General features: G+C 40.3%; 10 protein-coding genes across 10 annotated transcripts; 6 read left to right on the forward strand and 4 right to left on the reverse strand.

Annotated features, from left to right (window-relative positions):
• The first annotated feature begins 1768 nt into the window (after positions 1-1768).
• On the forward strand, positions 1769-3004 carry BATDEDRAFT_36766 (uncharacterized protein). Its single transcript, XM_006677427.1, has 4 exons — positions 1769-1842; positions 2031-2120; positions 2229-2658; positions 2884-3004. Exons 1-4 carry the CDS (start codon positions 1778-1780, stop codon positions 2998-3000), a joined length of 702 nt encoding a protein of 233 aa, XP_006677490.1. The 5' UTR covers positions 1769-1777; the 3' UTR covers positions 3001-3004.
• A 3078-nt stretch (positions 3005-6082) lies between these two features.
• On the forward strand, positions 6083-7105 carry BATDEDRAFT_16153 (uncharacterized protein). Its single transcript, XM_006677124.1, has one exon. It carries the CDS (start codon positions 6143-6145, stop codon positions 6851-6853), a length of 711 nt encoding a protein of 236 aa, XP_006677187.1. The 5' UTR covers positions 6083-6142; the 3' UTR covers positions 6854-7105.
• A 1163-nt stretch (positions 7106-8268) lies between these two features.
• Positions 8269-10128, forward strand: BATDEDRAFT_9948 (uncharacterized protein; the record flags this gene model as incomplete). Its single annotated transcript, XM_006677061.1, has 1 exon — positions 8269-10128. The coding sequence occupies one exon, from the start codon at positions 8269-8271 to the stop codon at positions 10126-10128; it is 1860 nt and encodes a 619-aa protein (XP_006677124.1).
• Positions 10129-10250: 122 nt separating this feature from the next.
• On the reverse strand, positions 10251-11613 carry BATDEDRAFT_23706 (uncharacterized protein; the record flags this gene model as incomplete). The annotated part of the gene is made up of 5 exons (XM_006677289.1): positions 10251-10468; positions 10561-10639; positions 10718-11053; positions 11158-11199; positions 11404-11613. The coding sequence occupies 5 exons, from the start codon at positions 11611-11613 to the stop codon at positions 10251-10253; spliced, it is 885 nt and encodes a 294-aa protein (XP_006677352.1).
• A 95-nt stretch (positions 11614-11708) lies between these two features.
• On the forward strand, positions 11709-12777 carry BATDEDRAFT_34689 (uncharacterized protein; the record flags this gene model as incomplete). Its single annotated transcript, XM_006677389.1, has 2 exons — positions 11709-11859; positions 11944-12777. The coding sequence occupies exons 1-2, from the start codon at positions 11713-11715 to the stop codon at positions 12775-12777; spliced, it is 981 nt and encodes a 326-aa protein (XP_006677452.1). The 5' UTR covers positions 11709-11712.
• Positions 12778-12921: 144 nt separating this feature from the next.
• Positions 12922-13360, reverse strand: BATDEDRAFT_23708 (uncharacterized protein; the record flags this gene model as incomplete). The annotated part of the gene is made up of 2 exons (XM_006677290.1): positions 12922-13112; positions 13216-13360. The coding sequence occupies 2 exons, from the start codon at positions 13358-13360 to the stop codon at positions 12922-12924; spliced, it is 336 nt and encodes a 111-aa protein (XP_006677353.1).
• A 155-nt stretch (positions 13361-13515) lies between these two features.
• On the forward strand, positions 13516-14064 carry BATDEDRAFT_23709 (uncharacterized protein; the record flags this gene model as incomplete). Its single annotated transcript, XM_006677291.1, has 2 exons — positions 13516-13932; positions 13999-14064. The coding sequence occupies 2 exons, from the start codon at positions 13516-13518 to the stop codon at positions 14062-14064; spliced, it is 483 nt and encodes a 160-aa protein (XP_006677354.1).
• Positions 14065-14140: 76 nt separating this feature from the next.
• BATDEDRAFT_36768 (uncharacterized protein) lies at positions 14141-14961 on the reverse strand. The gene is made up of 2 exons (XM_006677428.1): positions 14538-14961; positions 14141-14433 (listed from the first exon to the last, which is right to left on the reverse strand). Coding segments are annotated over exons 1-2 (402 nt in total). The 5' UTR covers positions 14939-14961; the 3' UTR covers positions 14141-14432.
• A 3969-nt stretch (positions 14962-18930) lies between these two features.
• Positions 18931-20983, forward strand: BATDEDRAFT_23711 (uncharacterized protein; the record flags this gene model as incomplete). The annotated part of the gene is made up of 10 exons (XM_006677292.1): positions 18931-19096; positions 19223-19309; positions 19389-19487; positions 19565-19659; positions 19736-19890; positions 19962-20036; positions 20124-20226; positions 20303-20417; positions 20590-20884; positions 20959-20983. 10 exons carry the CDS (start codon positions 18931-18933, stop codon positions 20981-20983), a joined length of 1215 nt encoding a protein of 404 aa, XP_006677355.1.
• Positions 20984-21090: 107 nt separating this feature from the next.
• Positions 21091-23147, reverse strand: BATDEDRAFT_87030 (uncharacterized protein). The gene is made up of 7 exons (XM_006677621.1): positions 22808-23147; positions 22367-22684; positions 22280-22293; positions 22067-22187; positions 21931-21991; positions 21725-21864; positions 21091-21650 (listed from the first exon to the last, which is right to left on the reverse strand). The coding sequence occupies exons 1-7, from the start codon at positions 23040-23042 to the stop codon at positions 21196-21198; spliced, it is 1344 nt and encodes a 447-aa protein (XP_006677684.1). The 5' UTR covers positions 23043-23147; the 3' UTR covers positions 21091-21195.
• Positions 23148-23771: the final 624 nt, after the last annotated feature.

Below are 23771 nucleotides of genomic sequence, written 5' to 3' on the forward strand. Positions count from 1 at the left end.
AATTAAAAAACGGCCCAAGCATGTTGAATCGCTGATAAAGTTTACTAATAGCTCAGAAGCTGCTGCTGCCGCTACTTATATTCAATCCTGGTATCGCTGCCAGCGCCAAAAAAGAATATATATTCGTACCATTACTATGCATCGGCTCATGGAATCAAGGCGGGCAGATGAGAGACTAGCAGAAATGAATCGTCAAACAGCTAAAGAAACCCTTCTTGAAGCACAAAAGGAGCGGGAAAGAGCAGAATTGGAATTCAAAAGTGCACAGATGGAGTATTTGAAACGTGTCGAGGAGATTGATTGGCAAAAAAAAGAGTTGCTTAAACAGTGGGAAGAAATACAAAGATTGCGGGAGATACAAAATAAGCAACTACAAGAATTACAGAGCCAGAAATATACAGATCCGCTACAGCCTCGCGGTCAACCTGATGAAAGTATTTTGATTGAAACTGGTTCCAAAGCATCTCTTGAACAATCAAGTGGTGGTGCTTCAGATTCAGAGATCAAAGCGGCCGTAGATATTCAGCGTGCATGGCGCAACCATTTATCACGCGTAGCAACTCGACAAAGGTTAGCCAGCACGCTCATATCAACAGCGAATCCAGTATCAGCGTGTTCACCATTGGAAGATTGTAGTGATGAATTACAAGCCAAGAGTATCCTCAATGAGCTCTCAACATCTTGTAATTCAACAGCTGATCCAGTCAAATTTAACGCAGAACTACATACATCCTCCAAAGCAACTCTCCACGACAAAAATGAATTGATGTTGACTGGCATAGAGTCTTTGGCCTCACAACCCATTATAGTTGCAGCAACTCCAAAATCAGATACCATGGAATTTTCTCATGCTGCAAATACCCAATCCAATTCCCGCTTGACCAGCACTATACAAATGTACTCTCCATCACCACCATCCAAGATCATACCAACTACAACCAAAGGTCAAGGTAGACGTCAACACAAAACCATATTCACTTCCGCTCTGCTAGATAACTTGACGGAAACTACTACATTGGTCAATACAAAATCACAGGAATCGTTGCTAAGTATCCTCAAAACATCATCTCAGTGCGAACAGCAACCATCACAGAATGCCAACAAAGCTTACCTTCCGCCGCAGTTACTGCTAGCAATATCTCCCAGATCAACAGTTAAATCTCGAGTAGCTATATCCAAAAGCGTCGTGTTGGAAAAGACATCAGCTACGCCGCGTTCTATTCAGAACAAATCCGCCAACGCTGTAAATAACGATGGGTATAATCATGCAAGTGATGTATTACCTGATACGGAAAGCTTGTTTAATGTAACACTATAAGCCATCGAGGTGCGCAGAGACTCTGACTCGCTTTGCCTCTCGATCTGCATATGAACGAAATTACCATTTGCTGCCAGGCGCGATAAGTGGTCAGTCTACAGTCGTAGCTAAACCAGTGATCAAACCTGCTACCATTTGACCGATCCTCAGTCTCTGATAATGTATCTAGGATTACATAATACTTGCTTTTAACAGAATATAATGAATTGCCAAGACAGAAACTTTTGGCAGGTTGTTGTTATAAACCCTTGATAATGGGAGGTAGTTTTGAACAGGCTGAAAATACTACGAGTCGTATAGATAAACTAAGCAGATGGAATGATTGAAACATGGGAGAATTAGAGTCGGATCATATTAGGCTTTTGGGCTGGACGGATTTGCAGTTGTGGCAGGGTTGCCAGCCTGAAGGGGTTTGCATTTGTACATAATCGTTTGTCTTGCAATCTATCCAAAGTCTCCATGTCGACAATCGAGTGTTCTACACCAAACTGCCAGTTGGTTCTGCACCATATTATCCCAATCATGTATGTATTTGAAACAAACGGAATAGGTCCACGCTGAGTTTAGGAATTGCTACATCCATTATTGTGCAGTTTATATGGTATTGGTGGCTGAATGCTAGCATAGACTAAGCCTGGCTATACTAGCAAAGAACATCGTTTCAATAAGAACTAACTATATGCACTTGTCTATACGCATGTCCTATTTCAAGTGGTGTTTTTACAGCATTATGGATATTTATTGCACCGTTCAAGTCCGTCAAGAGACTTGGCAACTCTGACAATCTTGAAAATGTGAATCCGTAAGTAGTACACTAAAGCACACCTCGTTATTGCATCAGTAGATGACCGTATGATGATAGGCTACTGTAGATTTGATTACTCATACATCTATACTGGGATACCATTAGGCTTCCGTTTCCAATGATTGTTGCGAATTGCCTTGGATGGCTGGTATATGGCTTACTGATTCAAGACATATATGTGATAATACCCAACATTATTGGCTACCAGTTTGGAATCTACTATACATTGATGGCATACAGAATTGCTGCCCCTGAATTTCAATCCCGAGCTCTCCAAATCCTCATTGGCTCATCGCTACTGGTTTTTATAGGGGGAGTATTAGGCTTTATTGTTCTTCAAGGCAACGAGGCTGGAAGGATCGTTATGGGTCTTGTTTGCGTCGTCATCCTAGCCGTATTTTATTGTTCTCCCCTATCCGATTTCTACAATGTCATCAAGAAAAAGGATGCATCGAGCATTGACGTGTATCTTGCTGCTGCAAGTCTTGTAAATGGTAGTCTATGGACTGTTTATGGGTTCGCTATTGGCGATACGGTGAGTTTCCATAGTTTTTAGATAGTGCTTGGGTATACCTTGTGTATTATACAGGCTGGGATCTTGGAATGCATATATTTCTGCAGCCGATCCACTTGAATATCAGGACACGGTATATGATATCATGAGCTGTATCTTTAATGCAGGTCTTGGCTTGAAAGTCCAGTATCTGGCATGGCTTACTAATCCAAACCAAACTATGCTGTGCAATTTACTATTGAATAGTTTATCTGGTCTCCAAATCTTCTTGGTGTCGTACTTTCCCTGGTTCAATTTGTACTGCTGGCTATATTTGCAAGACCAAAATCGCATGAATTTCAAGTTCTTCGCAATGCCACTTGAAGATCTCAGATATTGGCAATCAATGTGTCTTGCACTCACGTCTGTATTTAGTATATGATACCTTTAGTCTCGGCTACGTTGGTATGATTTTCTATAGCGTTATACTTTATAAAAATTACAGCTGTATTCACGTAAAATGGAATGCTGAATAAAGGTGTCTGACATGAACAGTCAGTCTCATGAAATGATAATTCATATCACATTGTCTTTTCATTGTTGTGTAAAAATAGACAAATGTTTACATCAGTTTCAATAAATCTCACTCGTCCAATCTCCAACTCTCCATTTCTACAACCCATTGAGCGATTGATGTAGAAACAGTTGCATTCCTGAAATGTGCAATCACTGTTGGTGTGACCCTAACATATCCGAGTTTGAGATACAGCAAGATGGGGTTGATTGAGACTGGTCGAGTCCAGTATTTGAATTGCATGGATGAATTCAATTTTAAACTTGCTGATCATGCAGTGTATGGCTATGTCAAAAGTGGACAGACTCAACTAGTTTGATTCTGGACATCATGATGGGCATTGTGTTCCGAATCATAATTGAGAATGCACAGAGAAAGCGGCGCAGTCAATCTCTAATAGAAAAGCATACGAATACTCGACTGTTTATTTCAAAGCAAAATAGATAATCATTGCAAGATAAGTACGAACTATTTTACTTGAATATGGCGGTGGATGACAATCACAATAAGCTGGCCGTTTTTGCAGCCGTATTCATGTCAAGTCAATCATTTTTATGTTTTGCAGTTGGAGCCTCTATGTTGCTGCAAAATAAACAATGGTTAAATATTTGTTCCGCCTCCCTACTAGGGATTAATTATTTTTATAAAAGTTTTGTTGTATCCTGATATCAAATACGTTCGCGATCTAGCTCAAGAAAACATCTCGAAAATGCAACTGTTGTTTTCATGTCAATCGCCAAGTGTTTGTTTTGGAAAGTGGGAGGTTGAAAAGGTGTCAGGATGTAGAGTGTATTGGAACAGAGATGTAAGCATTCGCTCTGTATTTTGTACAAGAATGAGCATGCAAAAAAACAGACAATAAAAAGTTTAAAGGGCACAATATTGCTTAGTAAAGTTGTCACTCATCAAGCATGATGGGCCGTTTATTATGTAGTTGGCATTTAATGCTCCATTTACGTGAATACAGCTGTAAGCCGAAAACACAAGAGATGAGAGTTTTGAAAAACACAGTATTGTTTGATACTCTGCTTTAGATAGATTTTGAATTGTTCACGACATGATTATGTGCTATGCTTGCAATTGGCATGAATGCTGACAACTAAAGCGCTATTTACCAACATTCATGCCAGTTTATCCAACAACTGCTCAATAGTGGTACTTATTAGTAGATCTTCCAAAATAGGCTTATGCCCAAGCATATACTAAAAAGGAGATTGCTAATTAAGCAATAACTGATGTGGGGTGTTGAAAGTTGTTTCGAGTCCCCGCCAAGCAGCAGATTTTAAACTGATTGAACCATCAAGATCTATACTATTTGGTAAACAATTACAACAGTACTCATGTAGAATACAGTACCAAATAAAGATGGTCAAGTGCATAAACTGCCGGGTTTATGGAATGATTGGTGATACTAAATTTGTAGGGAACTATTGTGTTTTCAATGTCCAAAGTTTACTGGTTTTTCTCTTGGCGATTAGCATGAAAACAACAGTTGCATTCCTAAAATGTGCAATCACTGCTGGTATGTACCATAACATATCCGAGTTTGAGATACAGCAAGATGGGTTTGATTGAGACTGGTCGAGTCCAGTACTTGAATTGCATGGATGAGTCCAGTTTCAAACGTGTCGATCATGCAGTGTATGGCTATGTCAAAAGTGGACAGACTCAAAACTAGTTTGATTCTGGACATCATGATGGGCATTGTGTTCGGAATCATAATTGAGAATGCACAGAGAAAGCGGCGCAGTCAATCTCTAGTAGAAAAGCATACGAATATTCGACTGTTTATTTCAAAGCAAAATAGATAATCATTGCAAGATAAGTACGAACTATTTTACTTGAACACGGCTGTAAGTCTCAACTAGTGCAACAACGTCCTCCCTTTTTCAGTAAGCTTATGGATTTCATATAAGCATGCATGTGACCTATGGCTCCAAGCAGGCATTTGCCGTTGAAGAAAGTCGATACAAACACATGAACTGAATTATTAGAGTAGGTACATTCAAATACCATCTACTTTTATCATGATAAATATTTACAAGAACAATCATCAACTATGATCAATTACAAATTTAACAAGTCCCAGTTTTATGCAAGATCGACGCATCCAACACAATTGAGCTAGCGGCTGCTTTGCCGGATAGTTGAAGTGTTCATGTAATACTTTTGCGTGTATAGGGTTGGATTCTACATTTTCCTTATTTTCAATCAATACAACTAAAATGGTAATGCTTGCAAAAGCTTACTACAATATATAGCTTTTAGTAAGGAATGAAACGCGAAATCATGAGTCTGACTAAAGGGCGGATAGTTGGAATAAGACTTGTTTTGATCCAATATGATTCCAAACAAGATTCAAAACACATATACTTGTAATTCGCCCTTTAAAATCCGGTTATTGTTTTTAGTGGACGGATGCAGCTGTGCAAAAAGCCAAGCCTAATAATACGGTACTTATTTGTCGAACCGCTATTCAAGAATAATTTCGAGTAAATCAGTAAAGCACCTTGAAAACCAGTTCTATAATGTAAAGGTACCACAATAAGTGATCAAGCAAGTATATTCAGGTCCACTCAATATTCCCATTGTATATGTTTGCAGTGTGCATCGCAATTATGCTGTAATAAAAGTACCATAACCGCATTGTGTATAGCCCGCAGATCTCCCTTGAGATTCCATTACTAGCCTACTGTTCAAAGGCTTATCATATTGACAACACGTGCATTGCCATAATTGATTGACGATTTGTCAGCTTTCAAGGCTGATTATTAGATCTGCAATAACAGCTCAGCCGCACTGCCTTTGGCATAGCCATTTCTGTTGAACTAATTTATGTCTTTAAAAAAATATAAAACCGACGATCAATTGCCTGTTCCTAAACAAGTCCAACTTTGAGTCTAAAGTCCAACCAACATCTTTAACTGCATATCCTTTTAATTCTTTGCAACAATGTCTGCTATTGTCATGAATCATGTCTTGCCTGCACTTGGTGTAGCGTTTGCCATTTCCATCTATCTGTCCCCGTTTACCCACGTCTGGAAGTCGCTTAAAAACAAGGAAGCCAGCTTGGTGAATACCATGCCATATCCATGGATCATAGCAAATTGTCTTGGCTGGATTGTCTATGGCTGCCACACGGGCGATTATTACGTATTCGTGGCAAATATTGTGGGGTATCATTTGGGTCTGTTTTACACTCTCTCGTCGCTCCATTATGGATCAGACAAGTTCCGCACCACCGCTGCCGTCATTGTGCTCGGATCGTCCTTCCTTGTTCTTACCTCTGCATTTGTTGTATTTGCCATTCTTAGACAAGCTCAACCATCAAAGACCGTTCTTGGATCCGTCTGTGTGTTTATTCTGGTCATCTTCTACGCCTCCCCACTATCAGACCTTGCCAGTGTGATTCGCTCACGCGATGCTTCTTCCATCAATCCCATTCTTGGATTCTGCTCTCTGCTTAACGGTGCATTGTGGACTGGCTATGGATTTGCCATCTCTGACCCCTTTATTTGGGCTCCCAATGTAGTTGGAGTTGTTCTCTCTATCGTTCAGCTCTTCCTTTGCTTCCTTTTCCGCGGTAACAAGAGCACCGTCAACTCTCAAGGCACCCTTCCTACTTCCAAAGCCCTTGAAGCCGAATACCATCACTCTACATAAGTCATCTGGATTATGGCAATCATTTTTTCAAACCATAATGCACGCATTATTCCATTCTTTTGTATTTTTTATCAAGAAAATGACAGCCATATCCATACTCTTGAGATTACATTAAACTGGTTTTTTTGTTTTGTGCAAGATTTGGAAATATCTCAGTTTTTGACATTAACCGTATTTTCAACGAAACGTTTGTATTCATCTCGTAGTGATTATCTATTTTGCTCTGAAATAAATAATAGTCGAGTATTCATTACACCTTTGTTATTAGGAATTGGTATTTTCAACCCTCGAGTAGACATATTGTTTGACAATCAAACGATTGTTTTGAGTCTGTCCACTTTTGACATAGCCATACACTGCATGATCAGCAAGTTTAAAATTGAATTCATCCATGCAATTCAAGTACTGGACTCGACCAGTCTCAATCAAACCCATCTTGTTGTATCTCAAACTCGGATATGCTATGGTACATACCAGCAGTGATTGCACATTTCAGGAATGCAACTGTTTCTACACCAATCGCTCAATGGGTTGTAGAAATGGAGAGTTGGAGATTGGACAAGTGAGATTTATTGAAACTGATGTAAACATTTGTCTATTTTTACACAACAATGAAAAGACAATGTGATATGAATTATCATTTCATGAGACTGACTGTTCATGTCAGACACCTTTATTCAGCATTCCATTTTACGTGAATACAGCTGTAATTTTTATAAAGTATTTTCATACTTTTGTTGCTCATGAGATGATATGAAATACACTTTATTACCACTACTTGGAAAAACTTTTTTGGCTTGATACAAATCTACACAGTCCTTTATATGCATTGAGTTGGTGTTTTGGATATCAGTAGCCTTGCTTGCTACATTATCTAGCCACATCATTGCCAATCTACATTGATATGGGTAGTAGCATGCTTGCAAAAATCACTTCATGTTCAGACAGTCGAGTTGATTCCAAATAAAGATCATTCATGACCTCATCAATATCCACCCCAAGCCCTTAGACGCTCCATTCACAGCCCTTGTGTTGCGCGCATTCGATATTTTTACCCTTTGAAATCTGGCGTTTTTGCTCGGATTTGAAAATACATTTTATCAATTGAAACTTTACCTGGAGCCTCTTACGCAATACAGACAACTATCTAACTGGATACATATTTGAAACAAAGGGAGCTTTTTAAACATAGGCCATCAATCCACTTATTTACCATCAAAGAACCATAGTTTCATCTTTTTATGGCCTCGTCTGAATCGGATCCTGCGGGTTCTACCTCTACTCAAACCACTGCAGCTGGTATAGCTGCAACTATCCATAGCACTTTTGCCAATTTTTCTGAATATCTACCTTATGGAACTGCCAAAACTAATGAAAAGCATTACCATCAGAAACGGTTCGCTAGCAATGCTTCCATGGACATCAAGGGTGAAAAATATCTTTCTAGCCACGAGTTTTGCCAAGCGATCCAGCCAGAACATGGTCTATTTCCACTTTCTACAGATCACGCCATGTTGCTTTTCAATGTTGCTGATCCGACCTGCCGCGGAGCTGTGTCTGAGCAAGAGTATTTGGATTTCTATGCATTGCTCTCGTCTCCACATGGCGAATTTGAAATCCTTTCGCGGTTGATTAAGCCTGGCAAGTCGCACCAAGTTACATTAAATGGAATCAAGACGTTTTTAACTAAACATCGCAACCCTCTTGCTACTCCGCTCGAGTATGGATCGGAAACACTGCAGCACTATTGTGCTGGCATCCCCGCTGATCGCAATCTGACTCTTTCTGAAGTCGGCGAGATTGTCAAGGCATTGCAGCATGATCTCTTGCGTTTAGAATACAAGCGTCGTGATCCAAAAAACACTGGAAAGATATCTGGCGAAAGTTTTTGTCAGCTCATCAACGTAACGCTCAAACACCGCATGAGTGCTCGTTTGTTGGAAAACTTTCCTACTTCATTTACTCATGCCACATTTGCCGAAGTGGTTGCCTTGAATTCAGTCTTGTCTAAACTGGACATTATTCGCAAAATTGTAGACACGACTGTTGCTGCAAGTCCAGATAATTCAATTACTCAGAAATCGTTTTCGCAAACTGCTTCCAAAATGCTTACCTACGACTCCATCTCGCCTCTTGAAGTGGATATTATTTTCCGATCTCTTGGCGCATCAGCCAACTCTCATCTAGCTCCTAGCTTATTTGACCCACTGTTCAATCCCTCATACCGCACCATTGTTCCAAATGCAGAACCAATCCGCTTATCTGTTCCAATGGAGATTGCTAAAAGCACCTATAATTTCAGTTTAGGAGCTATTGCTGGAGCTATTGGTGCAACGTTTGTTTACCCAATCGACTTGGTAAAAACCCGCATGCAGAACCAACGATCCAAAGTAGTTGGACAACTCTTGTATCGTAACGGATGGGACTGTTTCAAAAAGGTTGTTCGCAATGAAGGTGTGGGTGGATTGTACTCTGGTCTACTTCCACAACTCGTGGGTGTTGCACCTGAAAAAGCCATCAAATTAACCATGAATGATTTAATCAGAGCAAAACTACGCGATAGAAAAACAGGCGATCTGCCACTATGGGCTGAAATTGTTGCTGGTTGCTCGGCAGGTGGCAGTCAAGTTTTATTCACCAATCCACTTGAGATTGTCAAGATCCGTTTACAAGTTCAGGGCGAAGTTGCCAAAGCGGGTATTGAGGGAGCTGCTCCACGTCAATCTGCCATCAGCATCGTTCGCCAACTTGGACTTTTTGGATTATACAAGGGTGTGGGTGCATGTTTACTACGCGATATCCCATTCTCGGGCATATACTTTCCTGTGTATGCACATTTGAAAAAGGACATATTCCATGAGGGACGCAACGGTAAAAAACTCTCTGTTGTGGAGTTACTTGTTGCTGGTGCACTTGCCGGCATGCCTGCCGCTTATCTCGTAACTCCAGCCGATGTCATCAAAACTCGTCTACAAGTTGCTGCACGTAAAGGTGAATCAACGTATACTGGCATCATGGATGCCACACGCAAGATTTTTGCCGAAGAAGGTGCGTCTGCATTTTTCAAAGGTGGACTTGCTCGAGTCATGCGTTCATCTCCACAATTTGGAGTAACTCTTGCTGCTTACGAGTTTTTGCACAAAGTTGTTCCAATTGATTTTGGAGATACTCCCAAAGACATGAATACTGTTGTGGCTTCTGCTGCCGTTTCTCCCAGCGAAGTTGGCATGCGTAACACTTTAAGAGTGTTTGGGGATTTATCATTGGCGAAATAAACAACGCTTGACCGGATTTAATACTTGGTTTGGGATATTCAATACGGTGTCTAGTTTGTTACTCAACGTCAGACATTTTGTCAATCATCCAACCTGTTGTTTTTTTATTGATTTAAAACTATTTAAACGATTGGTTTTGGATACAACACATCATAATGACCTGGTCGGTACAGTAGAGTGATTGTTGGGGGTTGATCTACTTGCATAGGCTCCATGGGGGAAATCTCATGGAAATTGATTCCTTCGGGGGCAACAGAAGTGTCTAGATTAGCAATACGGATATCCACCTGAAAGATATTTGCCATGGCAACAATGTGAATTTGATCAGACTCCACATTCACTAGCGGTACACACCAGTTGACGATGCACAAGTTAGATAAAAACATACTGTAAAATAGGTTGTAAGAAACAAGAGTGAGTCATTAAACTTACTTGGTTCAACACAGTCACTAATAAAGCACTCGAGTGAAGAATAGTCACCGAGCACAAAAGCTTCATAAATATCACGATCCTAAAAGACATCAAGCCCAGGTTCGCCACATGTAAATCAACAGTTTTTACAAGGATCATCCATCAAGCATATACATACTCGCTTCAGTAATGCGGCAGTAATCAACCTCAGATAGCACACGACTGTATCACTGATATGATCCGTTTGAAACGCGCCAATCACCCCGTCAGCATCCTCATCCTTGATCAACAGCACATCCTGAAACCTTTCCCAAAAGTCTTCTAAAATAGACATGTCATATCCCATAGTAGTCATCAATGCTTTGGTCTCTTTGGCACGCTGAAGAATGGCTCGGTTCCATGGCAAATCACGATGTTCAAAAACCAATTCGGCAAGACGAAATCCAAAAGCTCGGTAGAAACAATTGCCATCTTTGCGTACATTCCGCATACCAAGACATGTAGATTTCAAATGCTAAGTTCAAAGATTTACAAGTAGGAGTTGAATAAAGACATGTACCCCAGCAGATTATGCAAGAGGCGCATAGCTGTATAGTTTGAATGGGTGGATGAGATTACCTTGATCTTGTCAACATATACATTGAGTCCAGATGCATATTCCTAAATATTCAAACAAGAGGTATGGCAAAGGGTTGGTAATCCATGCCCATTTCATCAGAATCGAAACAGGCTACAAGGTTGTTGCAGATTTAACTGTTTTGAACAATGAATGCCAAATGATGGCAAAAAGATAAAACCACATAACCTAGCATTTCTCAACACAAGCCATATTAAATGAATGCATAATGAAATAAACACTATTACCTGCTGCAGAGCTGTAAAATCGACCATATCTCCCACCAAGGGAGCCAATAGAGTTTCGGCCTTGATTTGACGCTCAAAGCTCAAAATCTCTTCGTCAGTAGGTCGAGAAACTTGGGAAAGTGATTTCACTTTCTCACCCTCTACAATAGCATCTTCCACAACAACAGCAGCAGGAATAGTCACAGCATCAGTATTGCAACCTTCACTCATCAGATTCTATCTGGCTTGAAGTCGAAATTCGCGGTCAAATTCTTTTGCAAGCATTTTGCACTTTGGCCTGTCGATTGTTTTTCATAGAAAATGGATGTTATGGATGGTCATGCCGACATGGACACCAAAGAGTCGCATGGACTGTTTCAGTTTACAGGATTTTCTGATGATTTGTTCAACGTTGAGCCTGCTCGACAGCGTCACTTTATTGATCGAACTTACGTTCCTACTGACACTATTGATGGGGTAAACTGACCAGAAATGCTGTTGTTTCGAAACGTTCAACTAATTCATACTGTCTGTATTCTATTCAAACCGTATATCTGATAGTGGTTCAAGCAAACTCCCATCGAAGCTGCTCAGCACTTTAACACAAAACATGGACCAACTCATACACTCTATACAATTGAATACCATTATGCTCAACACAACTACTCGGCAGCACTCGATCTCTGTCATCAATGGCTGCAGTCTAATGCATCTTCAAAAACATTGTTTAACCCGCGAGATGTTTTGGAAATCGCTGCAAGGTGCGAGATGCGGACAGGTCGTCCCGAAAAAGCTTACGAGTTGATGCAGCAAATACCCGAATCTATGCATGATCCTTGTGTGTTGTTTCTAAGGGGACGAATACTGTGTGCAACACAGAGGTTTAACCGATCGCTTGTATGCTTTTTAGACTACTTGAATATAAGGGGTGAAGACTATACTGCATGGACAGAGATCTCTCATGTATGCTCAGCATTGGCTCGATGCAAAGTAAAACAGGTTGACGAGACCTTGTGCAACAACTGTGTTGGTAACAATGAGGATATCTCGGATGAAACTGTGAGTCAAGTTTTTCTAACGGCATATCTATCTATACAAAAAGCCTTGTACTATCTTGAACGATCACATCGTATCTTTTCCAGACCAGAAAACCCATTTGCTATGGCACATTGGCGAACCGAAGTGGCTTGCATCAAACAGAAACTAGACGAATTAGTATCAATGCTTAAACAAATGGGCCAGTATGTAGATGAAAACTCCTACAAGAATGCAACGATTGACCAAGATAAACTTGCAGAGGCAGGATTGGATGAAAATGTCATTCATCGGCTCATGACTAAACTCGTGGAAACTAAATCTGCAGAGCATGATGCTGTCAATGCAGTGAGCAGTTGAAAAGCCTAGCTAAATTCTGTGACAATGTGCAGATGTATATTTTCGAGTAAACTTTTTGAAAATAAACTGCATCAGTTTATTCCTATAATCATTGCTTTATCCATAATTTAAATCCATAGTATACCAACTCAATGATGTTTTCATTCAAGGCTGATAATACTCGAGTGTAAACTGATATACATCTTGGGGTTTGCGATGTAGTAAAAACTGAAGGTAGTCAGACATGAAGGCCTTGAGTTCGGGATGTTCATTGATGTATTGAGAATGAGAAGCAGATATTTCTGTTTTACGTGTCATATACTCTGATATCAGCTCATTATTTCCGTCAAATAGGTCTAGTAGTTGTAAAGGTTTAGTCAGTCGTGAATAGATCAAGTTGTTTCTAGCGTGTATTGACAAGTTTATTTTATATCTGCAAAAACAATAGTATAGACTTACCAAACGACTCTAAAACATGGTGCGTCGATGTGCTTTTCAACTGTACGTCATTCTCAGTTGCTGTTTCCATTGGCTCATTAATAGTATCCTCCACCATTGCTGTCTCGATTGGGTTATTCATAGTATCATTTACAACTGTATCCATTGTTTGAATTTGTTGAATCAAAAATATCCAGTCAATTTCTAATAGAGAATGCAACGAATATTTAACCATTTTTATTCCAAACCAAAATAGTGGTCAAGTATTTCATTTTACGTGAATAGTTGTAAAACACTCGATACACTTGAAGGAATTCAGACATGAGCAAGAACCCACTGTCAGAAACATGGATACTGCTACTAGACGAAGTGTATAGAATACTTGATGCATCCACACACCATGATTTGATTGCAACAGCAACCCATTTGAAAACTACAACTCCATCCATTCAAATTCAAGCAGATTACATTGCATCCCTCATCCACTATCCAACTGTAAATTTATCTTCAGTACTCATCGGACATATTGTCGACTGGTCTATAGCATCAAATCATATGGATATAATCCATGCAATACATAGAAAAACACTGCAGTTTCCGTCCAACCCTTTTGCACTGAAGCTGTCACTCATGTGTGGGTTTAGCGTACATGATACTATGGAGTCATATGTTGACGAATGTCGACTAGCTACTGCAGAGCTATTTGATCGTCTCCGGCATGAAAAGATACCCACCGAGGTAGAGTCAATATGCTACGTTATAGGCAGCTCTTTGAATTGATCTAATTCCTGTATTATTGAATAGGATATGCAATCTTTTGAAAACATGGCAATGCGTCTTGGTACGCTAGTAGAGAGCTTAATGAAGTGATCCAGCACCGCTGGATAGCATTTGAAATTCAACATGTTTGGCTACAAACGTGCATCTAGTTTTAAACAACCGCTTTAAAATTCAAAAATCACCACATTTATTAGCAATCGTGTAAAAGATTGCAATAGACAAGCCCTATCTTGAAAATACTAAAAGCCACGGACAGAATAATGCAGGCCGAGTAAATATGGTGTCATAAATTTGGGAAATTGGATTTGAAAAAAAGAATCTCGCAGAAATGGGATTAATAAGTAGAAATGGAGACTCCTTTTTGCGAAATTGAGGATGCCAAAGAACACTGTCCAAAGCTCGCACAGTGCAATCACGCACGAGCACGTCTAAAATGCTGATAGTAGTGCAGATAAAATTCTGCAACAATAAAATAGCTAGGCCATTAGAGATCAATCAAGCAACCGACCACAGAAGCAGCTTTCATGTGGTATGAATGCAAATGTCATAAAACAAATGATTACCAGCATTCTTGACCAAAATCAGAGGGATGCAATGATGCGTGTGGAAGAGGCATCCGCGTCAATCTTGTATTGAATGGCATGGCATGATCCCACGCAAGCATTTGGCGTAATGAGTTTGTCAACTCACTCTGCACAAATGATGAGAGAGGGGACAAGTGACGCTGATAAACAATATGAGGAACATCATGACGACCTTTAGCATTGGAATGAGGGATTCTATGTATAGAGTTGGTTTCCAGTGCTTCTGAAGTAGCCTGTTGATGCTCTGGAAGAATCGCAGCAAGACCGCGACGCTGTGAACGACCAGATCCGTAAAAGTCTGGACCACATAAAGCAACAGACAACTGAGATTGACGAGGTTTACCGTGCATCAGTGTTGAGAATCCAGGAGGAGGAATCATCACCTTTTCAAAGAACGAGCTTGGAGTGGGCGCATTCTCGTCATAGTCACTATAGTTTGAATCCGTCTCAATATCATAGTCGTCTGAAAAATAGTTATGTGACGCATCTTCGGTGCTCAAAAACGGAGGAGCTGTTTCCAAGCCCATATTTTCATGTGCAAGAGGTATACCCGCATCATAATCTCTGTGACCATTTGTGCCAAGATACGCAGATAGCATTGGAGGTGCGATTGGAGGTTGTACCAGCCGTGAGTTTGCCTGAATATTAGGTAGCGCGTGTGCCAAAGTGGTGAAAGACGTAGTGTTATGATCTGTTTGAGTCAACTCTGTAGATCTCAGCCCTGCTGCCGAGATATCAGGTGGCGTTAGTGGAGAAGATTCAGATGAATTGGAAATATAAAACGTTGCTTTCCCTTGAGCTGAAGGTGCCAACACAGCAGGTTGTTGTGATTGTTCTTGCAACTCTAATAATCGCTGCTCTTCTTGTTGTTTTTGAATCTGAATGGTAGCAAATCTGGGACGAAGTGCAGGGGGTAAATGTGCGAGAGATTGTGCTAGTGATGATAATGGACGAACAGAGTTTTTGGTATTTGGCTTGGTAGTTTGAAGAGTCAGTCGTGCAGCTATTGATGCTTGCGGAGGATGAGTAACATGTTCTACTACTTCAGTCTGGGTCAAAGATGTGGATGGTTGTGCAGCATTCGTATCAGACAAGGGAATTCCAGGAGATGCTTCAGAAATAAACGAAACAATTGGCATAGATGATGCAATGGCTGGTTCGGCTGCAGAAACACTATGAGTTGTTGGTGACAGAATGTATTGTTGGAAGGTTGGACTAGTAGTACAGGGCTGCATCGCCGTGGCAATTCTACTAGGCGAGCGTTCCTCAATCAGTTGCTGGAGAGACTGCAGCTGTAGCGTATCAGGATTGACACCAGACAACAGACGATTCAAGGATCTAGAAGAAACAACGTTTTGTAGTGGGGTTGGAGATAAAGATCTGACTGATGTATTGCTTGTTGTGGATTGCGAATTGGCAACAGCATGTGTGGTAAGTGGCGTATGGAGATAAATAGGGTGTTGGCAAGACGAGTCGGCTGGTATTGCTGCACTTTCATCTAGTGTAGAGTGTAAATCCTCACAAGGATGAGAAGCATTGGCCACGGCAAAGACACCGTGGCTGCAATCAAAAGATCGATCACCAGCGACAGTGGGATTATTCTGGAAGCAAGGCAGTGGATGACTGGATCTATACCATAATCTAAACCATTGAAATCAAAAGTTAGTTTCCAAATTTAAAAACGCCACGTCTGAAATCAAGCCACGTGTGACTATTAAAAAGCAAAAACCGTGTCTCGTATCATGTGATACAATACCGACAATCGGCCGTAACGACAATCCAAAAACAATTGTTCAGTTAGTTGAATTGGTTACATGACCAAATAACACTCGAATGTTGTCCAACTCAAGCATCAGTGTCATGTGATTTTAAGATGGACATCATGTCGAGTGACTGCCGAGACATGAACACAAAGCAGCCCATCCAACTCTGACCAGTAGACTGTACAAACAAGCAAAACACTGAGACATTGGCCAGATAGTCATACTCAATAAATCCACATCACCAAACCATTCTACCCTACAAATTTTGTCGACAGACAATGATTACACTTTCTCGTCCCATGAACACAGCTAGTGTTTCAAGGGTCAGGTTACGAGGTCAGGCGGACATTTGGAAAAGATATTAGATGGACGGCTGTGAGACACAAGAATGGTCATATGGGAATGGGCTCAAGTAGTACAGCAGCAAAAACAGGGACTGACAGTTATTGGTTGCAAGTTATGGTCAGATGAGCATAACCCCAAAATTGTTGCATTCAAACCAACTGTATATTGCAATCACCCTATAGTGGAGAAACACAAACTGCCGCTTTTGATCAAGTCACACATTCATGCATACTGTTTCGATCAAGTCAAATGACTTTTCACTCATTCCAAATCTCCAAGCTCAAATGCAAAGGGTGATTTTCTAGCCCATCACATTCGGCTTGTTTGGTTGACAGAAAATATCACCAAGAAATCAGCTGCCGCCGCAACAAATACCAACTTGATAGTAGATGTCCCATAAACAGTGTAATAGAGATGGACGGTGGATGAAAATCATTTAGACAGCCCATATTAAAACTTGCAACTACTAAAGCAAGTATGTATACTTGCTGATAGCAATTCAAGCTTCCGAATTTGTTCAAGACAATACACTCAGATTGGCCAAGCTCAAAAAATGCTCACCTCCATGATATATTCTCTAGTCGTCGTCCATTTTCTAGATTATCCTTGCACTTTGTAAAGACTAGTGTTGAGAGGCGCCATTGTAAGTGTCGCCAAGTGTCAAGCACGCCAGTTTGGAGAATGGGTCGGTGTTATAGTGACACGACAAACGCATTGGGTGGGAACATCAGATAAATAGGCACAATAGGTCAGTATATAGTCTTCAATATCGAATTCAGCGTTTAGTGTGGTAGAAATAGTTGGTCGCAACAGCGATGCATTTAGGTCTACGTGTACATATTTTGCCTACCATTCCAAATGGTCGAAATATCATCCATATCGATCGAAGTCAATTTGGCCAAGTTGCCAATGGACAGGGTCAAGACTGGTTCTGGAAGAGGTGCTGGCATTATAACAGAAACTTGAGTCAGGTAAAAGTAGGATGGAGCAACAGTAGACCTGTAGCCAGTAGGTTTTTAGAGATGGCGAGCCAAGAGTATAAGTAGTAAACTGCAGTGGACTATTTGGTGAAGGAAATCAAAAAAAGCGACCTGACAAATGGTCTGTATTCCCATGTGACTTATAATGAGCGAGTTGCTACTCCCTGAAGATTTGTTTTAGAAGCATTTTGTCACGCGCCTTTTTAACTTTCACGTGGCATTATATTGCTGCTGTTGAATCAAGGCAAAATCACTCGCCCAAACTATAAAATGCACCTCGTTTAAAAACTAAGCCAGAGTCCATCTTATCTGCTATACTTTTCAATGATTCCTTGGTCTAAAAACATCACCCGTCTTTTGCTCTATCACATGGCAAACAGCCTCCACTACAACTACTACACGTCACGCGATTGATGTTGTGGTCAAGTGTTGTCACTAAAGCAGCAGTCATCTGCCATACTCGAGTTATTGCTTCATACATTCAAATGCATCCCATGACAATTCATCCCAACACCATTCAGATAAAATCCGTATATCAACTATTCATGGCAGAATTTGCTTTCAGTCATACCATTCGACAAAGCTGTCTGATCTATCTGTTTATGTCACAGTTTTCAACCCCGATCTCACGAGCTTCGCTTTCAAAACAGCCTTCCTTGTTGCCCAATCTTGTAACTTGATATCAAACTCCGCCATCACTATTCTTAGCATACCAAAAACATTATGCTACCCTGAATACGTTCATCTCGTAGCTACTAAAATCGCTCGACTCGCTCGCATAAACCCGATAACACCGCTCCCCAACTCAAAAAACTCCGTGTATCACTTTTAATTTAATCACCTAAACATCCAAGTAGTGCATTTTAGCAGTGAAAACAGTCAACAAAACAGATATCGTTTGGTGCCTTGTACATACTACCCACCAAGATACAAGAAACTTCTGCTGCTTATTCAAGCCTCACATTGAAACTTCATTTATCCCTCAGCCATTGTATCATTGGTGTACAGCTTAGTTTAAAATTTAGACCCTATTAAATAAAGCCGCACTATGTATCATGAAATTTCCCCTGAATACTGTTTTGATGAAAAGCACATAGGCCTGTAATACTACAACTGCCTGCATTATATGGTTTGACAAACGTATATACCAACGCTAATATATAGCACGCGTAAAGTCTGCAGACACTGAGCCACAAACTTGTACCTTTAGATTCTCTTGAAACATTAGACATCTACCATATCTTTAATAAGTAAAATTAGTGTTTGGAATTCATATCAAACTCAATGTCTGCAGGTGGTACTGAAAGTCTGGAAGATATCACTGTTGCAAGTAAGAACCAGCATAACTCAGACTCGACACCACACACTACTCAGCCCAACCCCAAATCGCGCAAGGACTTGTGGACCTTGATTAAAGAATCTAAAGACCATGATAAAAAGAATTCAGAAGGTAGTTGAACCGCCCATGAATACGCTGTAAAACATTTCAGTTCAAATATACTTTTAAATTGGCATATACTTGTACATAACGACCTTGCTGAATTAAAGTTTAAATATCCATCCGGTTTAAAAACAGGCAACGCTACATTAGAAACCACAATCTATGTGGTTGGATCAAAAGGCTCTGGAAAGTCTTCCATGATTCTCGGATTTCTCGACCGAGGTATGGCATCCATCGGATCTGAACCTATCCATTCATGCAGGTAGCTGATGCTGTTGATGCTTGGACTATAACTACTTAGATGAAACGCCAAGTCCAAGCGTTGCATTGGAATATACTTTTGGTAGACGTACACGTGGAGTTAATTCCACCAAGGATGTAGTACATATCTGGGAGTTAGGTATGCATTTCTGCCAAAATTTAGCCGCCATCACTATTTTAATACAAAGTATAACCGACACTCTTGCATTTGTATAGCTGGTGGTATATACTTGTCCGATCTACTAGAAATCCCCATTACAGAAAGCAATATTCATGTGTCTACATTTCTGATTGTTTTGGATTTATCAAATGTGAGTGTCACCAAATAGCACTAGACTTGTGATACCAAGACATTGAGTAAACCCGTGTAATCTATTTTAATTGCAGCCATCTACTATTCTAGATACACTTGAGCCACTTCTTGACAAGATCAAAACCAAGGTGAACAAGGTTCTTGATGGACTTGAGCAGCGAGGATCAAAGCGACCTAAAGTATTACGCAATGCTGCTACAAAGCGATATGGTGTAGATCATCCTGATATGTGGGTTGAATTGCATTATCTAAATGGTGATTTCACAAGCATATATTATCAAGTACTCATTTTTAAAATAGAGATTTGGTGACACTATCTCCAGTTCCAATTACAATTATTGGATCTAAATACGATGAAATGCAAAGTATGGAATCGTAAGTCGTGGTGTTAGATTTATCCAATACATGGTTTATTGTACATGTGCAAGCATAACTTGCTGATTATTTGGATTTGAATTGCAGAGAGATGCGTAAAATGTTGTGCAAAATGTTGCGCTACATGGCACATATAAATGGCGCATCACTCATATTTGTCTCGCAAAAAGATGATACGCTGGCATCACGAGTAAGCTGCAATTTGTGGGTTTCCTTTTCATCTCTATAACTACTAACCAAACCTTTACAACCACATGAACAAATAGTCACGACACATGATGTCATACCATGGATTTAAAAGTAATGCACCTAAATCAATGGTTATGGATCACAACAAGCCTATTCTTATTATGGCTGGACAAGATACGTTTTGTGGAATTGGTTTGCCGCCATCTGAAATATCTAAAAACACGATTGGCCAACGGACGTTTATACCGCTTGAGAAATGGAAGTCGGACTATATCGTATATTTCCCAAAACCCAAAGGCAACTATACTTGAATAACTACATGTTTCAATATAAGCTGTAAACCCTAATTTATTTTTGATATCAGTGCAAGTTGTACAAGATCGGATTGATTTGTCTAAATTCCCTGAACATGCAATTGATGTCGTGCGCGTACAAAAAGAGCAAGTTCTTGAATCTATTGTCATCATCCATTACTGTTTTTATTTAGTTGTGCTGATACATCATTGGGTGTGTTGCTACAGTGAAGAGCTTGAACGTCTTCGTCGCGCTAATGATCGCAAAATGAAAGACAAGGATACGCTGGGTGATATGGCCTCTCTCACACTAGCTGGCTCAGGCAAGGAGCAAAAGAAAAAGGGAAAGTCATATTCTCGTGCAAAGTAAGTATCAGCAGTGGGATATAAACAATATGAGATTGCTAATTGACTCTTTAAACTTTGATTCAATGGTAAAGTGCGTCACTGATGAGTGTCGCTTAACAGTACCGATAGACTCGAGTACATTCAGCAATAAATTCTATTTACCGATATACTAGACATGGAGTTTCAAAACAAACGTTTGGCCATAAATTTAACATGAAAAGAAATGGAATATTATTCTATTTATTGATTTGAAAAAATGGGTAGTGTGCGCTGAATGGGTAAAAATCAAATGGTTTGCATATTTGCTAATCAGGAAAAGTAGTCCATACTCAAGCATTTTGGTCACCCCCACGACTTTGAGCATCTGCATCATTATTGCCTACATCGGCATAGCATTTATCAAGCTGCACCTTGGCAAGCCGAGCCACAAGTTTTGCTCGTTCAAGCTGTTCTCTTAATGTTCGCACCTCATCTTGACTTTGAAGAAGCAGCTGTTGAACATCAGTCGGTTCAAGTCTTAAAATGGTCAGCTGGTTTCCTAACCGTCCCATCTCCTTGCGCAATCGAGTCACTTCTTTATCTCTTGCCATTTTAACAGACACAAGTTCAACTTCTATTGCAAGACGTGCGCGACGCTCAGAATTCAAAGCCTCCAGCGCCTCATCAAGTTTGTTGGTGAGTGCTTGCTGATCAGATGCAAGTTTTGATATAGAGTCTTTGGCTGCAACCAGCTCGGGTGATGCCGATCGATCAATAGGCTTACTCAAGTCCAGCATACCACGCGCTAGTAATCAATACAACAAAAATGAGCGATTTCAGAAAACAAAACAGGATAAACTAAAAGTAAAATCTACATACCGGCTTCTACTCGAGATTGAACGCGACCAAATGTGGTCCAAGTGGCTGCCAGACCAGATTTGAGCACTTCCTCGCCACGGTCAAGAAGCAACTGTGACACAGATGGTTTGTATTTGAGCTTGTTTAGATTTTCGTCATCGCTAAGATGACGAGGTTAGTACCAGTTATGTCTTGAATGTGTAAATATTAATCCAGTAGTACTTTACCTTGTTTCCGATTCCTTCAGACAAAAGTTGAATTCCAGTTGCGAAAGTCCTTGGAGCATGCCTAGTATCAATCAGTACAAATTCTCAAATCAGTCTGTGGGTTGCTACGACAGTAAAGCTATTCAATAGTGCTTACCACTTATAGGAGTGATGATATCTGGTGTGCGCATAATTGCCCACGGCTCGTACCATTGGTTCAACTGAGGAAACTCTGACATGGAATGAATGTGATCGCCTAGAGTTTGCTGCATAAGTGCCTAAAAAAGAGTCAAATCATATCCAGCATTCAAACATTTAAAACCCATCATTATGAATGCTCAAAACATTACAGTAAAATTGTCCAGCATACCATTAGTAAATATTCTAGATGCATGTTAAAATAGACATGTTAGTCGATAGACCGCTACAACAGTTTGAATCAGAGGAAAATATTTACTTTTTGTGCGAGTTTCCGAAGCAGATTCGGTTAGAGCTACGACAGTTGATAGCAAATTGGTGGTGGCCACTGTTGCAGGAAAGGCGGAACAATAAGTTGGACTATTTGGAGAAGTGTATGCTCTGCTAGCTAAACTGCTCAAGCTGCTAAAACTTCCAAAGCCGGTTGCAGTAAGCGGCGATGTGGACGGAGTGCCGTCTGGAGAAACAACCAGAGTGTTTGAAGATGCATATTCTAAAGAGAATTGAATGAATGGCCATACATCTGCCGAAGTTATGGGTCGGTTTAACGTGCTTGAGCGTAACCATTGTCTACGGTCTGGAAGATCAGTTGCAAATCACATTCATGTTAGCTTAAAAATACAACTGAAAAGCTGGATATTTGACTAGTCAATTGCTCAAGGTTTAAAGCAGACAAGTCATGCACAAGTATCAAACGTACTTTTGAAGCCATGAAGCAGCACACTCTCCAAGATATCGTTGAGCTCAGTCAAGTGCTGGTTGCTCTGATCCAGTGATTTGACTCGAGTAGCTTCATCGACAAGCTTGCTCAGAGCATCTTTAAAACGAGCATAGATTTTGAAGGCCTTTTGGATGCCATCCTTTGTAGTGGTTTCTGCTGAAGCATGAGCAGGAGCAGGAGCAGCAGCAACTTCTAGTTCTGTAGGTTGGGCCATTCTAAGTATATCAAATTGATGTTTGAGGAATTCAACGTTGGATTTCTAAGCAAAGAGTAAAACAACTGCTATGGAGTTGCAGTGACTGATGTGTAGCTCAAGATCTACTGAGCAGCAACAGAAACTGGTTCGAGTTTAAATAGTTTTGCTTGTGACTTTGCACACACTTAATCTTCACCAAAAGGCGCTCAGGGCGATCTAGTCTTCGCTTGGCACTGAACAGTCTTGTTAGATATTCAGCATAGTTATTGTACTGACAAGTAACACAACTCCAATCATACCACACACAAGCTACTACAGCCATATTCACATAAACCCTTTTTCTCCTGTAGTCGTTGCTCTGTTGTGGGTTAATCTCCAACTCTTCGCTATGCCTTTTCATCAGAGATTAACTGCCACTTGAGTAGACATTCACAATTGTTTCAAACACAATATTCATATTATACACAATCAAACTATAAGCTTGAATCGGAATTATTTCTTTTAAACCTCCCTTTCTTCACTTTCGGCATAGCCATATACTTCACGATCACCAAGTTTGAAACTGAACTCATCCATTGCAGTACATGTGTTGGGCTTGACTGTTCCCAACAAAGCTCTGTGCAACTTCATTCTTGTTGTATTCTAAAATATTAGATGCATTCGCGCTCTAGTTCAAGACAGTGATTGCAGCTGTCGTCTCATGCCAGTTACCAAAATAAACACCAGTAAACTAAACACTAAAAAATA

Source organism: Batrachochytrium dendrobatidis, assembly GCF_000203795.2.
Source record: "Batrachochytrium dendrobatidis JAM81 unplaced genomic scaffold BATDEscaffold_3, whole genome shotgun sequence".
NCBI classification, from domain to species: domain Eukaryota; kingdom Fungi; phylum Chytridiomycota; class Chytridiomycetes; order Rhizophydiales; genus Batrachochytrium; species Batrachochytrium dendrobatidis.

Excerpts from the sequence above, each read along its gene's own strand:
- BATDEDRAFT_36766 (XM_006677427.1), top strand. The coding sequence starts at position 1,778 with ATGTCGACAATCGAGTGTTCTACACCAAACTGCCAGTTGGTTCTGCAC. Across the intron at positions 2,121-2,228 it reads AATCTTGAAAATGTGAATCC|GCTTCCGTTTCCAATGATTG; the intron begins GTAAGTAGTACA and ends GGATACCATTAG. Across the intron at positions 2,659-2,883 it reads GGTTCGCTATTGGCGATACG|TTTATCTGGTCTCCAAATCT; the intron begins GTGAGTTTCCAT and ends ACTATTGAATAG.
- BATDEDRAFT_16153 (XM_006677124.1), top strand. The coding sequence starts at position 6,143 with ATGTCTGCTATTGTCATGAATCATGTCTTGCCTGCACTTGGTGTAGCG.
- BATDEDRAFT_36768 (XM_006677428.1), bottom strand. The coding sequence starts at position 14,938 with ATGATTCCTCCTCCTGGATTCTCAACACTGATGCACGGTAAACCTCGT.
- BATDEDRAFT_87030 (XM_006677621.1), bottom strand. The coding sequence starts at position 23,042 with ATGGCCCAACCTACAGAACTAGAAGTTGCTGCTGCTCCTGCTCCTGCT. Across the intron at positions 22,685-22,807 it reads GCTGCTTCATGGCTTCAAAA|ACCGTAGACAATGGTTACGC; the intron begins GTACGTTTGATA and ends CTGATCTTCCAG. Across the intron at positions 21,651-21,724 it reads TCAATCTCGAGTAGAAGCCG|CGCGTGGTATGCTGGACTTG; the intron begins GTATGTAGATTT and ends ATTGATTACTAG.